This window comes from Chenopodium album, chromosome 7, assembly GCF_948465745.1.
Source record: "Chenopodium album chromosome 7, dcCheAlbu1.1, whole genome shotgun sequence".
In the NCBI taxonomy this organism is placed as follows: Eukaryota; Viridiplantae; Streptophyta; class Magnoliopsida; order Caryophyllales; family Amaranthaceae; genus Chenopodium; species Chenopodium album.
Window position 1 is genome coordinate 67,325,195 of NC_137840.1, and position 14,847 is coordinate 67,340,041.

Genomic DNA, 14,847 nt, shown 5'->3' on the forward strand with positions numbered 1-14,847 from the left:
GCCTCTGCTTCAACTTGCTTCAGCTTGCTTCAAGTCTCTGCTTCAACTTGCTTCAGCTTGCTTCAACATTGTACATTATTTGAGAACTATGTTGTATAAAGTTTGTAAAAAAAAAAAAAATCAAAAACATTGATTGATTTTGAATTCTGATTTGTTATTTATTTAGTATACTATATTTTTGTATCTAATCTTTAATTAGACTTGCTAAATAACTTAATTTAAAAATCAGGTTATATTCGGGTTGAACCAAACCCGACTATTATCAGGTCATTTTCAGGTCAAAATGACCTGATTTAAACCCAAATAAAAAATCAGGTCAATTCAGGTTACTTTCGGGTTGACCCGAACCCGAAAATATCAGGTTCATGTTGGGGTTCTCAACCCGAAAACTTAAATGGATCAGGTTCGGGTTGAGGGGTAGCTGACCCGAAATCAGATGACCCGAACACGAACCCGACCTGACCTGATCCATTTTCCAGCCCTAATATTATTATTCTCATTAATGTGTCAGCAAAATACAGAGGAAGCTATATATAGGCATTTACTACAATAAAGTTTGTTAAAACAAACTGATGGCATGGAAAGCTGACTAGGATGAGAAAAAGAGAAAATCAAATATCTATAATACCCCCCTTCAAGCTAGTGGGTGAGAATCAATCAGTCATAGCTTGGAACAAAGATCAGCATGTTGCTGGATTGACATATTTTTGGTGAACAAATCAGCCAACTGCTCATGACTGGGAACATGAGACAACTGAATCAGACCTGCAAGAACCTTTTCTCTGGTAAAATGACAGTCAATTTCTATATGTTTGGTCCTCTCATGGAAGACTGGATTCTTGGCTATATGTATTGCAGCTTGATTATCACAATTCAGCTCAACAGGCAACAAATTGAGCACTCCCAGTTCTTGCAGTAGTCTAACCAACCAACATATCTCTGAAGAAGCTACTGCCATAGCTCGATACTCAGCCTCTGATGAAGACTTGGAAGTAGTACCTTGCTTCTTAGACTTCCAGGATATAGGAGAGTTACCTAAAAGCATAATGTACCTTGTAACTGATCTCCTAGAATTGGGACAAGCTGCCCAATCAGAATCTGAATAAGCTTGCAGTTTCAGTCGTTCATTAGCAAGCAATAATATGCCTTGACCAGTGGTTCCTGCAATATATCTCATAACATGTTGAAGAGCATGAAGATGAGGCATTCTTGGTTGCTGTAAAAACTGACTAAGGGTTTGCACAGCATAAGAGATGTCTGGTCTTGTATGTGTGAGAAAATTTAATTTCCCAACTAAGCATCTGTATTGGACAGGATCAGGACAAAAATCACCATAGTCTGCAAATAGTTTGACACTAACAGGCAGAGGTGTTCTTGCAGTCTTAGAAACATCAAAATCACATTCTTGTAAAAGTTCCTTAGTGAACTTTCTTTGAGTCAAGATGATTCCTTGAGAAATATGACAAACTTCAATCCCAAGAAAGAAATTCAGATTCCCTAAATCCTTTATACTGAAAACTTGATGCAGATGTGCCTTAAGATCCAAAATCCCAGCAGTGTCACTGCCTGTAATGATGATGTCATCCACATAGACAGCTACAATAATGATATGAGAATCTGACTTCTTCAGAAAGAGAGAGTAGTCATTGAGTGACTGAGTAAATCCCAAGGACAGCAACTCAGAATTCAGTCTTGCATACCACTGTCTAGATGCCTGTTTCAGTCCATACAAAGACCTTTTGAGTTTGCAAACAAGACCATTAGGATTAGGAATCCCTTCTGGAACTTGCATATACACTTCTTCTGTTAAATGCCCATGGAGAAAGGCATTGTTGATATCAAGTTGATGCAATTCCCAACCCTTGCTAGCAGCTAAAGACAGAAGACATCTAACTGTTGCCATCTTTATTACAGGGGAAAAAGTTTCCTCAAAGTCAATCCCATATCTTTGAGTGAAACCCTTTGCTACTAGCCTTGCCTTGAACCTCTCAATAGATCCATCTGCTTTGAGCTTTATTTTATAAACCCACTTGCATCCTATTGCCTTTTTCCCTTTAGGAAGAAGAACCAAATCCCAAGTTTCATTAGTTTTGAGTGCCTGAAGTTCCTTCTGCATAGCATCAACCCATTCTTTATGCTGAGAAGCTTCCAAATAGCTTGTAGGTTCTGAGATATTATTCAAATGACTGAATAAAGCAAAGTGTGAGTGTGGGATTTGATCTGACATGACCAAATTACACCAATGAGAGGCAATATTGCTAACATAATTGATCATCCAGAATGGCTGCTTGGTTGGTGTAGACACCCATTTGTGTCTCCCCAAAACCAAACCCAGTGATGAGTACCTTTCACGTCGAATCATAATCGAATGAAACGAAAGTGTGGAAAGGTCTAGTGTTGCAGAAAGTTTTTATTTCTTTTCTCTTCTTTCTGTTTTTGAAAACTTATTTTAAGAAAAACATCCAATCCAGTTTGGTTGGTCCATGATATGGGTCCAATAGTAGTGCAGTTGGATGGAGCTTGCAAAGACCTTTCCAATGATATATTATAAGCCCAATTCCGATGAATATTGAGGAAGTTATGGCCAATTTACCAAACTGGGCCCGGTTTGAGCTTTATGTGCGGCCCAATGATCTAGGGGAGGGCCTAATATGATTTATCATTCCTAATGCAATTAGGAATGGTTTTAGTCTTCTAGAATCTTCTAGAAGGTTCTTTTCATTCCTAATTCAATTAACATTGATAAGTTGACTTTGTTGACTTTTCAGAGTTTTAATCAAAATCAAATAGCATTTTCGAAGAAATTATATTATTTTATCCTCCAGTACGGTAAACTTATCGGATTTTCGAAAACGCGTTAGAATCAAGACTGGCGTCCAACCCCATGCCTTGGCGCCTGGAACCAGGCTTGGCGCCAGACGCTAGCCATTGGCGCCTGGCGCCAGCTAGCCAGGGTTGGCGCCAACCTTGTTTCCTGAGCGTCAGACTCTGTTTTGTTAAATTATCTTTTTTGGCTGATTTTCTCTATAAATATCGTATCAAAAACTCCGTTTTCATTCACCAATTCATCATCTACATTCACCTACAACCAATTCTCCTCACTCACAAGTTTTAATTAGCATTCTCTCTTTCATTCAATTCTTTCTTACTTGTTTTCATACAAAATTCCGCATTCACAAGATCTAGAAACACCTAGCCATATTCGAAGTTGCCTTCGCCCTAGACGTGAAAGGTTTAATTTCTGAGGGTTTGGTCCCAAATCTCTCTTTCAATTATTTAATTTAATTGCTTTGATTATTATTTTTCCTTGAAGTTACTAACGTGTGTATTTTGTTATTAGAAAGAGGTACGAGGCATCAAAGTAAGTACTTTAATTGTTTTATTGATGTTATGATGTAGAAATCATGTTTAAATTATTATTATGATATTCCTAGTATCATGTCTAGGGTATTTTTAATATTAAATATGATTGTTACGATGCTTCCTATTTTCTTCCTAATATTTATTCATGTTAGTATCATGTTAGGGTTAAAGATTTGATTTTTATTGCTTAGTGACATGCTAGAGTTTGTTATTAATCTTGTTAGTATCATGCCTAGGATCTTACTTTTATTTTGCTTTAACATGAATATTATTATAATTATGATTATTATTAATTATGATTGCTATGATTATGATATTCGTTATTGTTCATGATTATTTTAATTATAATTTGTTATAATAATTATTCATGATTATTATTTATGATTATTATGTTGCTTGATGCTTATTTTTATTGCTTGATCACGCCTTTTATGCATGCTTAAAGGGAATTTGGTACTTGTAATCACGCTTAATAAGATAGTTAATAATCTTGTTAGGGTTAATATGATTATAAATTCAAGTGATCGCCAATAATAGATTTGCTTGTACATTAATATTCAACCAACATAGATTAAATAGGTTTAGGGTTAATCCTAATGATTGCATGTTAATTATAAAGCGCACATGAATACGATCAGAATAAAGTAGAGGCCTATTATTAGGGCAGATTCAATCTCTTTTAGGTTGGATTTGTACCTTCATCCCCGAACCCTTATTTGGTTCATGACCTTATGGAGTTGACGATCTCTTGGATCATTAAGGGGTGTAACCTTCACCTCGTGAACGGTTTACAAGTTCCTTAAAAACTTGTTGGCGACTCTTTTGCTCTATCTTCTTCCCTTTTGGACGCCACCGTACTTTAGTGTATGATCACAGTGGGGTTCAAGCTAGTGGGATTTTAAAAGCTTGAAATTATTCCCTACAGTTGGTTTACTTGACTGTCTGATAGGAGCAGGACTTGGATCATGTACTTGAGGTATGGGTTGAGATGTGTTTAGGTCTGTGTTTAGGTCTGGATTTTGGTTTGTGTTTTGGTTTGTGGTTATGGATGTGTCTGAATCTGAAATGTGAGAAGTGTTTGAGGGTGTGACATTTGGATATGGACTTTGAGATGGAGAGGGAATATGAGAAATGGATTCAGAATCCAAATCTGTGTTGAGAATGAAAGGTTCTGGTATTTGAAAATCAATGTCAAATGCTAAAGGAGTTGAAACAGGTAAGAAAATGGGTTTAGGATTTGTAGGTGATGATGAAAAATGAAAAGGTAGGTGCTTCTCATGAAAGATTACATCCCTAGAGATGAAAATCTTTTTAGTGTCCAAATCAAAAAGCTTATAAGCCTTTTGTCCTGGTGGATATCCTATCAAGATGCAGGGTGTGGTTCTAGCATCAAACTTTGTTTTGTGAGCTTTGACAGTAGATGCAAAACATAAACAACCAAAAACCCTCAAATGATCAACATTGGGTTTTGAACAAAAAAGTTTCTCATAGGGACTAATAAAACCAATAACACTTAGAGGCATCCTGTTTATAAGATGAGTGACAGTAAGTAAACACTCTCCCCAGAGGTAGGCAGGAACCTTTGACTGAAAAAACAATGCCCTTGCTGTTTCAAGCAAGTGCCTGTGCTTTCTTTCTACTACACCATTTTGCTGAGGTGTGTCTGTACAGCTCTTTTGATGTAAAATGTCATATTTCTGATAAAAGAGCAACATATCTCCCTCACATAACTCCTTGGCATTATCTGATCTAACAGTCTTTATATGAGCATTAAACTGATTTTGGACAAGAACAGCAAAATTTTCCATAACCCTTACATCATCTGATTTGTTTTTCATCAGAAATGTCCAAGTATTTCTTGAAAAATCATCAACAATAGTAAGAAAAAGGCTAAAACCATCATGAGTTGCTAGTTTATAAGGTCCCCAAGTATCAATGTGTAAAAGTTCAAAGCAAGTAGATGACTTAGAACTACTCTTAGGAAATGACAGCCTAGGTTGTTTAGCCTTAGGACAAACTTGACAGATACTGTCATGTTCTATATTGCAAGAGAAATGAGGTTTCACATAATGCAATTTATTGAAAGGCATATGACCAAGTCTTAAATGCCAAAGTTTGGCTTCTTCTGAGCTAGAGACAGAGATCATACCAGACTTGGTTGTCTTATTCTGCTGAACTCCCTTATTTCCATCTTCTACAACATAAAGTCCTGATTCCAGCTTACCAAGAACCAGGGAAGAGTTCTTGATTGGATCCTGAATCACACAAGTGTCATGTGTAAACTTAATATCACAGCCAAGATCCTTGCATAGCTTGTGAGTAGATATTAAGTTAAAATGAAAACCAGGAACATGAAGGACATTCTTAAGAACAATGCCATTTTGAAATGTCACATTTCCAATGTGCTCAACAAGTACTTGTTTTCCATCAGCAACAGTTATGGTGTTAGGATACTTATCATACTTGTGATAAGAGTCAAACAGATCTAGAGAGGAACACATGTGGTCTGTAGCACCACTATCAATAATCCACCTTGTATTGAAACAAGTGAGAAGACAGGTTCCTGCTACATGTGCTGATGCTGTTGTAAATACAGTGTCCTGAGCACTTGCAGTCTGTTCTTCATGATTGATATGCTGCAAGAATTGGTTGTACTGTCCCAAAGAGATTTGTGCAGGCCCATTGTTGTTGTGATCATCACTAGCTTCCTCATCTCCATAGACAATTGCAGCAATTTTCTTCCCCTTAAACTTGTTCTGTCCAAAGCTAAGAGGATATCCATGTATCTTAAAGCATTTTTCTATTGTGTGTCCAGACATTTTGCAGTGGGTACAGAACAAATTGAAGTTTCTCTTTGGACCAGGAGAAAAATTGTTGTTACCAGAATAAGGCCTAACTTGACCTTGTTGACCCTGTTGAAACCTGTAGTTTCCTGAAGGCCTGGCTGAGAAAGATTGAGAAAATCTTTTAGCATCTGCTGAGAAAGCCATATTGTTACTATCATCTATCATAGTAACCTGTCTTTGTTTCTCTTCCTGCATCAATAGCCTGTAAGCTACTGAAACATTTGGCAGAGGTTGCATCATGAGAATATTAGTCCTTACTCCAGCATACTTGCCATCAAGCTTCATCAACATCTGCACTAACCGCTCTTCTTGTTGCTGTTTCAGAATCTTCTGTGTCAGATTACATGTACAACCAGAACATGTACACACAGGAATGGGATTCACACCATTTATCTCATCCCAAACTGCCTTTATCTTAGTAAAAAATTCAGCAACAGTGCTAGATCCTTGAGACAAATCACTCAATGTTTGCTGAAGAGTAAACAATTGAGGTCCTGAGCTCTGAGAATACCTTTCCTCCAGATCTAGCCATATCTCTCTAGTTGAGGTAAAGTACAAAACACTGCGAGCAATGTTGTTATCCACTGAGTGCAGAATATAACTTGTGATCATTGCATTGCAACGATCCCAAGCCTGAACCTCTGAGCCTGATGTAGGTCTCAATAGAGTGCCATCAATAAAACTCAATTTATTCTTAGCAGAAAGAGCAATAACCATACTTCTCTTCCACTCATTGTAACAATTGCCATTGAACTTATCAGTAACTAGTGAATTAGCTGGATTTTCAGAAGGATGAATAAAATAAACACTCGAAGGATCATTAGTGAGAGTAAGAGTGTTTGTTTCAGGCATTTTAGGTATGAAGATGAACTCAGGATAAAAGAAAATCCAAAAATAATCCAGCAGATCGAAGAACAGAACAATCAACAACTTCAATCAATCCAAAAACAATCTCATCCAATTGAAATCACTCAATGATAGCTAATATCGAAGAACAGAACAATCAACAAGTTCAATCGATCCGAAACAATCTCATCCAATTAAAATCACTCAATAATGGCTAATCACGCCAGAAAATCTCCAAACTCAAGAAATCTAACCAAAGATTTATAAAAAAAAACTTCCAGAAAACACCTGAACTAGCTTAAGAAAGCAATCGAAGAATCGATTTACAGCAATCAACAAAATCGATAAGAAAACGCAACAAATAACAATCAATCGAAAACGTCCAGAAATAAAAAATCTCAAAGAAGATTGAGAAGCGAGCTCACCCGCTCTGATACCATGATAAAATGTGCTAGCTGCACCTGAATAGCTTCTGCTCGAAGAAGCTCAAGCTTCCATCAATGGCGGAAAGAATCTTCCAGAAGAATAACAAAGAAGTTATGGAGAGAGAGAAATATAGAGAGAGAAAGTGAATTAGGTAGGAGATATTATTATTCTCATTAATGTGTCAGCAAAATACAGAGGAAGCTATATATAGGCAGTTACTACAATAAAGTTTGTTAAAACAAACTGATGACATGGAAAGCTGACTAGGATGAGAAAAAGAGAAAATCAAATATCTGTAATAAGCATTAACTTATGCTTTGCATGTAAAGAATTAAGGACCACATAATTCATGGCTTACCCTATAGTGAAACCATCTTCCATTGCTACAACACTGCATAAGACTTAGCCAACACCATCCAATTACACCATTCTACACATGTGTGTTCCAGCACCAAGCCACCGATTGGGTGTTTAATGCCCTTGTCCTAACCAAGCCATCAACTCTTGTAGGAGTTGTTTTGCTTTGGGCCTATCCCATGCGAATTAGTTTTTGGGCACCATTCCAATAACCTCATACTAAAGGAGTAGCTAGACAATTATATGGAGTAAACAAATAAACACTTCCTTTTCTGTTATATGTGGGACTTAGGCCCTATTTCACCTTATTTTCACTTAATTCAGGCTTAATAAGTTCAGATATGATAAGTTCAAGAAAAATAAGTTCAGATAAGTTGTGATAAGGGTTAATCAGGGCTACCAAGTTTAATTTATAACTAAAACTAGTTTTGTGCCCCGTGCGATGCCCGGGTTGTTTATCGAAGTTTAAATATTTTTTTTATCTAAAATACATTTGCTATTTGAATTTTTGTACTCATGGATTAACAATCACTTGTCCGTTTATGGTTATCAATGATGTACAAACAAAAAGAACGGTCATCTAAAGGCTAAAGTTGTGATCTCTTTTCATTTTCTCCGAATATCTAAAAAAAGGTCGGTTGCATGTTAAGACTTAAGAGAATGATTATATGTAGAATTTTGGTATTTTATTGAAAATAAAATTCTAAATCAAAAGTTTTATTGAAAATAAAACTCTAAAATAACTTTTTTATCCTAATAATCTATCCAAATTTTATTGAAAATAAAACTCTAAAATAATTTTTTTATTCTACGGAATCTATCCAACTTTTTTTTATCCTATTTTATAAACAATATATTCTAATAAATCCTACGTGTAATTTTAATATTTAATTGTCGCCTACGTGGGGTGACACTTGGCGAAAAATTGGGACGCCAAGTGTCGATGTCTCGTATCCTGGCTAAAAGTTTAACTTTATATATTAGTTATTATATGATGATAAGTTCTAATAAGGGCTAATAAGTTCAGATAAGTTTAGATAAGTAAAAATCAAGTGAATAGAACACACCCTTAGATAGCATACCTTAACACCAGACCACAACAACATCGGTTAAGTTGCACACAACATTATCAAGAACACGATGTAGATCTAATACAAGAATAGTGTAATACTTGGTACATTATACATATGAGACTTATATTTGTAGCCCTATTTAATTTGGCCCGTCGAAATTTATGCATTAACAAGCGTGCTGATTAGTGCAATCACACGTTATTACTCTGTAGTGTTAACACTTAACAAGACTATAAACCGAGAGAACACATATGGTTGCTTGGTTGGGAATTCAGTAATCGGCACCCCGCTGAATCTCTGCATTCTCAGAACAAGAAATAGCCTTAAGGTACGAGCAAGTCTACTCATTTAAAAGTTGTTTTTTATTTTATTTATTTATTTATTTATTTATTTTTTGATTCAATTTAATTGCTACTGAAATTATAATACTCAGATTAACATTTCTAATCTCTGATTTTTTTTGAATATAATCTAAACCCCAGATGTTGAATCATTGGTCAATCTTGTTGTTATTGATAATTTCATGCTGTATTCGGGTTTCTTATGGTAGTGCTGGTGATGCCGATCCACTTTACAGGTACCCCTAATCTCTTTTTTTTTTTTTTTTTTTTTTCCTGTTAATCTCAATCTGCAATTTTCATTTGGATTAATATCTGCTTAATTATGCAAATGAAACCCTTTAATTGGGATAAATTATTTTTTGATTAAGGTATTAGAATAGTTGTAATGTTGATTTAATTCTTGCTATTGCAATTTTCTGATTATTGTGATGCAACTTACAGATGATGCGATTGAAATTCCAACTATGTGTTGAAATTTGTAGAATTGTAAAAATAAAAAAAAAAAAAAAAAAACTTGGGAGTATGAGATAGAGATCCTATCACTTTGATAATGCTCGTCGTTTTTGTCGTCTTCACTTGAAAACTAGTAATGGGTTATCAAGTTGTAGTTGATTGGTTAATGGTATTCTTGTATGAAGTGTGTTCTCTTTCACTTCCTTTGATGACGTTTTCTTGGTGAACCGTTTGTAACTTAGATCAAACCTTTGAATTATGTAATGTTCAACTTAATAATGATGGTTTGAGAAGATAAGGGGAATACAGGAATTTGATGTGGTTGTGCTCATAATGGGCAATTGAGGTGCTTGGTTCTTCTCTTGCTAGGGGTTAATCATGTGGGATAAGGAAGAAACTAGGTCAAATTGGCGATGTGTTGAAGTTGGGTTATTGTGGGAGGAGTAAGAGCTAAGAGGGCCTTGGTTTTTGTTTGAATGTTTTAGTGAGGAAATGGTTGAAGTTGAGGTTTGTGCTGTTAACTTATAAGGGTGGTGGATGATGTGGTTTTAGATATTGGCGAGGGTGACTGTGGCTCTTGGTTGAGTTTGTCTAGAGATGGGGATGCTAATTCTAGTAGGTTGGTTGGTTTTTGGGAGATAATAGTCTAGGGCTTCTGAATTCTCATGATAAGCCCCTTAGGACCATAATAAAGTTTGAGGGTGACGTGCTATATAAAGTGGTGGGTGAGGAGGTGCATAAGATGTATTATTTATAGTGGCTTTGTGGCGGAACATAAGTTCTACGATTGTGATTACCTGTTGTTTGACATATTGTGTGAATTACAGAATTGTATGTGTGCAAAGCTCTATAAAATGCGCTTTAGGGCCCATCAGGACACCTCAATAATTACATTGATTAGTAAAATTCAGGGTTCTGATAATTTGAAACAAGCTTATTTATACAAGTAATAACTTGAACTAAGGAAGCAGTGCAGTTTCATACCTTATTTATACAAGTAATAAGTTGTACTAAGGAAGTAGAGGCTCAGAATATAAGTTTTCATAGTCAGGTTTCCTTTTTTGATGACTCTATTACTAAGGCTATTGTGGATAACACTGGAGGTAAAGCTATAAAGGTAAGAGAGGAAGCATCAAATAAATCCATTTATCTAATCTAGAGTTTCTGGAAATCTTGGGACTGATTCTTTCTATGAGAGTGATGGTTCTCTTTGTATTAAGTGGGTGATTGCTTCATTGTTTACTGTTGGAAAAACTAAGAATCATACATGCCTCTGGAACGCAATTGGTGACTATAATTCGGCAGTCAAGTTTCATGTGCAATTATTTTGGATTTTCCTTTAATTGTCGACTTTTAGCCTGTATGCTTTTATGTTTTTTTCTTCTCTTATCTGGAATGTTGCATGTCCTATTTGTATTTTCATCAGCCTTATCTTTTGGGCTTGTTTGCAGGTCTTGTGTGAATCAGTGCATAAGCAGTGGGTGTATTGGTGAGAAATGCTTTCCACAATGCAATTCTTCTTCAGATGGTGGTTCAGTCCACAATCCATGGTACATGCAAGAGCCTCTTTACTTGAAATGGAAACAATCTGATTGCCTCAATGATTGCCGCTACTATTGCATGATTGACAGAGAAAGAGAAAGACAATCACTTGGTCTTGAACCTGTTAAATATCATGGAAAATGGCCTTTCACACGTGTACTGGGACTTCAGGTTTGTCATACACTCATACTGTTAAGTTTGTAGATAATCTTTGTATAAATTGTGCACTCAGTCAACCTGCTTGATCAACAAAAATTCTGGTCAGAACTTGATTTCCCTCATTTATGTCTGGCTTATCCATTGTCAGCAGTTTATTTTTGCAGGAACCTGTTTCAGTGGCGCTATCTATCCTCAACCTCTTAATGCATTTCAGTGGTTGGCTTTCCTTTTACATCCTTCTACAATATAAGCTTCCCCTAAAGCAAGATGGAACTTATTATGAATACACCAATTTATGGCATATCTATGGCTTTCTATCCCTTAATTCTTGGTTCTGGAGTGCTGTTTTCCACAGTCGGTAAGCTTTTTTCTTAAAGTTAATTCAAGGTATCTTTTTGAATTTGTTCATTGAACATATCTATTAATAGACATGATAATCCATAAGAAAAGTGGGAAGCAAAAGTCCTTTATTCTTGGTCATCTTCAAGAAGTGTTTTTTCTTTTTCTTTACCCTGACTGGGTGATGCCTGCAATCTCAGCAGCGAACTCTTTATCCATGTTAGGTTTGAACACTTTAAAATGGTTAAAATTAATAAGTTTACCTCTGGAAGTGGGCGGGCATAGGGTGCCTCAATAGGTTCCAGGCAACAAACCTAATTTCATATTACCTATTGACTTTCTGTTTCATCATCATTTCTAGGCCTCTCAGGTCTATCTTGTGGTTGTGTGGGAGTATCATTTGAGGCCAGGAAGTCATGGTGCATGAAGTAGTGCTTCAGTGAATGTTAAATGCACTTGGATTTTCATTTTCTAGATTTTTAAATAACAAGGGGAAAAAGTCTTTTAGTTTGTTAATTTGTTCTTCAGGACTGATATATATCTTGTAGGAGCTGATTCTATATTTTGGCTGATTGATATAGTCTACATGATTTAAAGCATGGAGTAAGAAGGAAAATTTTGAACTAGCTAATATCCTCATTTGAACAGAAAATTTGAAGATTAGGCAGGGCATGAATATCAGTAGTACAGCCATGTATGACAAGATTGACAACCACTACTGCTTCGTTATATATTATCTACTAAAGAACTAAAGCAGGGTCTAGGGAAGTCAAGATGTATGTAGCCTTTTCATTAGCAAGCAAGGCCCATTTTAAACTTTTAGTGAACCAAAGTTTCTTTTCTCGAGTATCCTAACATAAACAGCTGTCAACTGTAGCAACTACTTTAATACTGAGGTTGAATTGCATTTCTTGCTTCTCCAGTGTTTTCGTGCACTCCCCAGGTCATGGGGTTGAATTGTGTACAATAACTAAAGTTACTTTTAGATATTTGTGAAGATGCACGAGAGGTGTATCAAATAGTTATTATACAACTTGTCTGATCGTACCTTTAAAGTGCTGGGCTCTCTAGGGTCTCGCTCTTTGGTGCATTATTGTAAACATAGCTGTTTTTTATGCACTCTCTTTTGTAGGGACTAAAAGTAATGTATTTCCTATTATTCTCAAAGACAAAAACTGATCAATATGGGTTTTTGCATTGCAGAGACATTGATTTAACAGAGAAGCTTGATTACTCATCTGCAGTGGCTATACTTGGGTATTCACTCATTGTTTCAATAATGAGAAGTTTCCGTGTTCGAGATGAGGCTGCTAGAGTCATGGTGGCTGCTCCACTTCTGGCTTTCATAGCCACTCACATAATGTACCTTAACTACTACAAAATGGATTATGGTAAGAGAGACTCAATATCTTACTAAAAGTGATCTGCCTTGAGAATTGCATGCAATGGTGATGCTTCGCTCTATAGGTTAAATATACTCATTACATAAGTTAGCTCCAGCTTCAGGGTCCTTAATTTATTATAAATGTGAAAAAAGCTGAAGTGTGCAAGTCAACCTTTTGCCTATCATCATAAAGGACCACATAGCAATGATATCATATGAGCAATCTAACTTGCTCGTTTTATTACAGAAACCTTATCATTTCCATTTGTTGTCAAAGCGGGTATGCTAATTCATCAGTAACTTTAAATGACTTGGAACTCATTTTAATTGATTAGTGAATCAGGCTTTAGTTGGATCCAAATACTTATTATGTTGATGTGTTAAGCTTGAGCACACTTTTTAAAAGAAAAAAACTCTAGCTAGCTATTGCTTCATTTGATCTTTGTAGCTTTACCCATGGATAATTGTGGATTTGTGGTCGATTCTCTTGGATAGAGTTGATGCAGACATGATTAATACATGCTAATCCTATTGTAGCTTTATTCAACTGTATTTAGTTGAATATGATGGTTTTTTCTGCTCTCCCTATGCTGAAGTCCAAAGTCCAAACTAGCAATCCACTATTTCTTGGATAGCACCTGTCTATGATAAGCTACGTTACAAATTTACAATGCCTTCATTTCACAAACTATAGTTGAACTAGGTAATATTCTTATGAAGCATTATAGATCTCTCTGAGAATGATTTGCCTTTATTTCTATATTCTTATGCTGTCCATCTGTCCATGGGAGAAGGGTAGACCAGGAAAAACACCATGGTACATTTAGAAGATTTTTAGAGAATGGATAAAATATTGTCATTTTAGAAGTACCTACTTCGTACTATTTCATGCTGTAAACTTAGTATACATTTATCCAGCTTATGGCTAAGTTTATAGTCGTATTAGTGCAATTTACCCCTTTACCTGGCCTTACTCATGGGCTGTGATTGGAAACAGGATGGAACATGCAAGTCTGTGTGGTCATGGCTGTTGCCCAACTTCTCATATGGACAATCTGGGCTGGTGTCTCACATCATCCTTCGCGGTGGAAGCTGTGGTTTGTAGTCATAGCTGGTGGACTTGCAATGCTTTTGGAGATATATGATTTCCCACCTTATGAAGCATTTGTTGATGCACATGCTCTTTGGCATGCCAGCACCATTCCCCTCACCTACCTGTGGTGGAGCTTCATTAAGGATGATGCTGTATACCGAACTGCTGATCTTACAAAGAAGGTAAAGTAAGCAAGTCCCTTATCAAACCATTAAGGATGTTGGCATGGAGTTATTCAGGATCGCGCTATTGGTTCAGCTATGCCAGTTGATTCGAATGGTGCCACTGGTTTTCTGTTTAAGGTTTGGTTGCAGATGGGAGATTCTTAGTCAAGAAGACTATAAATTTGAAGAAGCTCTTGATGTTAAACTAAGAAATCAGTTATGAGCTTTGAGCCTGTAATTTGCTAATACCAGATTTTGATTAATAGATTTCTCATTGGATTTAATGGTTTAACACCAAGTTGTTTTTCAACATTTGTTTAACTTGGTGAAATACCTTTTCAGCTACAGACTAATCTTTAACAACATTGCTTCATCCATTTATCATTTGATGCATCATTTTAACTGTTTACACTTATCTATTTTAACTTTGACTGCGTTAGTACTAAAATATAAGAAAAAGT

The 14,847-nt window shown here is 36.0% G+C and overlaps 1 protein-coding gene across 1 annotated transcript; it reads left to right on the forward strand.

Moving 5' to 3' along the window:
• The first annotated feature begins 9,075 nt into the window (after window positions 1–9,075).
• LOC145638150 (uncharacterized) lies at window positions 9,076–14,733 on the forward strand. Its single transcript, XM_081689111.1, has 6 exons — window positions 9,076–9,239; window positions 9,394–9,488; window positions 11,157–11,418; window positions 11,571–11,764; window positions 12,949–13,136; window positions 14,127–14,733. Exons 2-6 carry the CDS (start codon window positions 9,394–9,396, stop codon window positions 14,411–14,413), a joined length of 1,026 nt encoding a protein of 341 aa, XP_081545237.1. The 5' UTR covers window positions 9,076–9,239; the 3' UTR covers window positions 14,414–14,733.
• The last annotated feature ends 114 nt before the right edge of the window (window positions 14,734–14,847 follow it).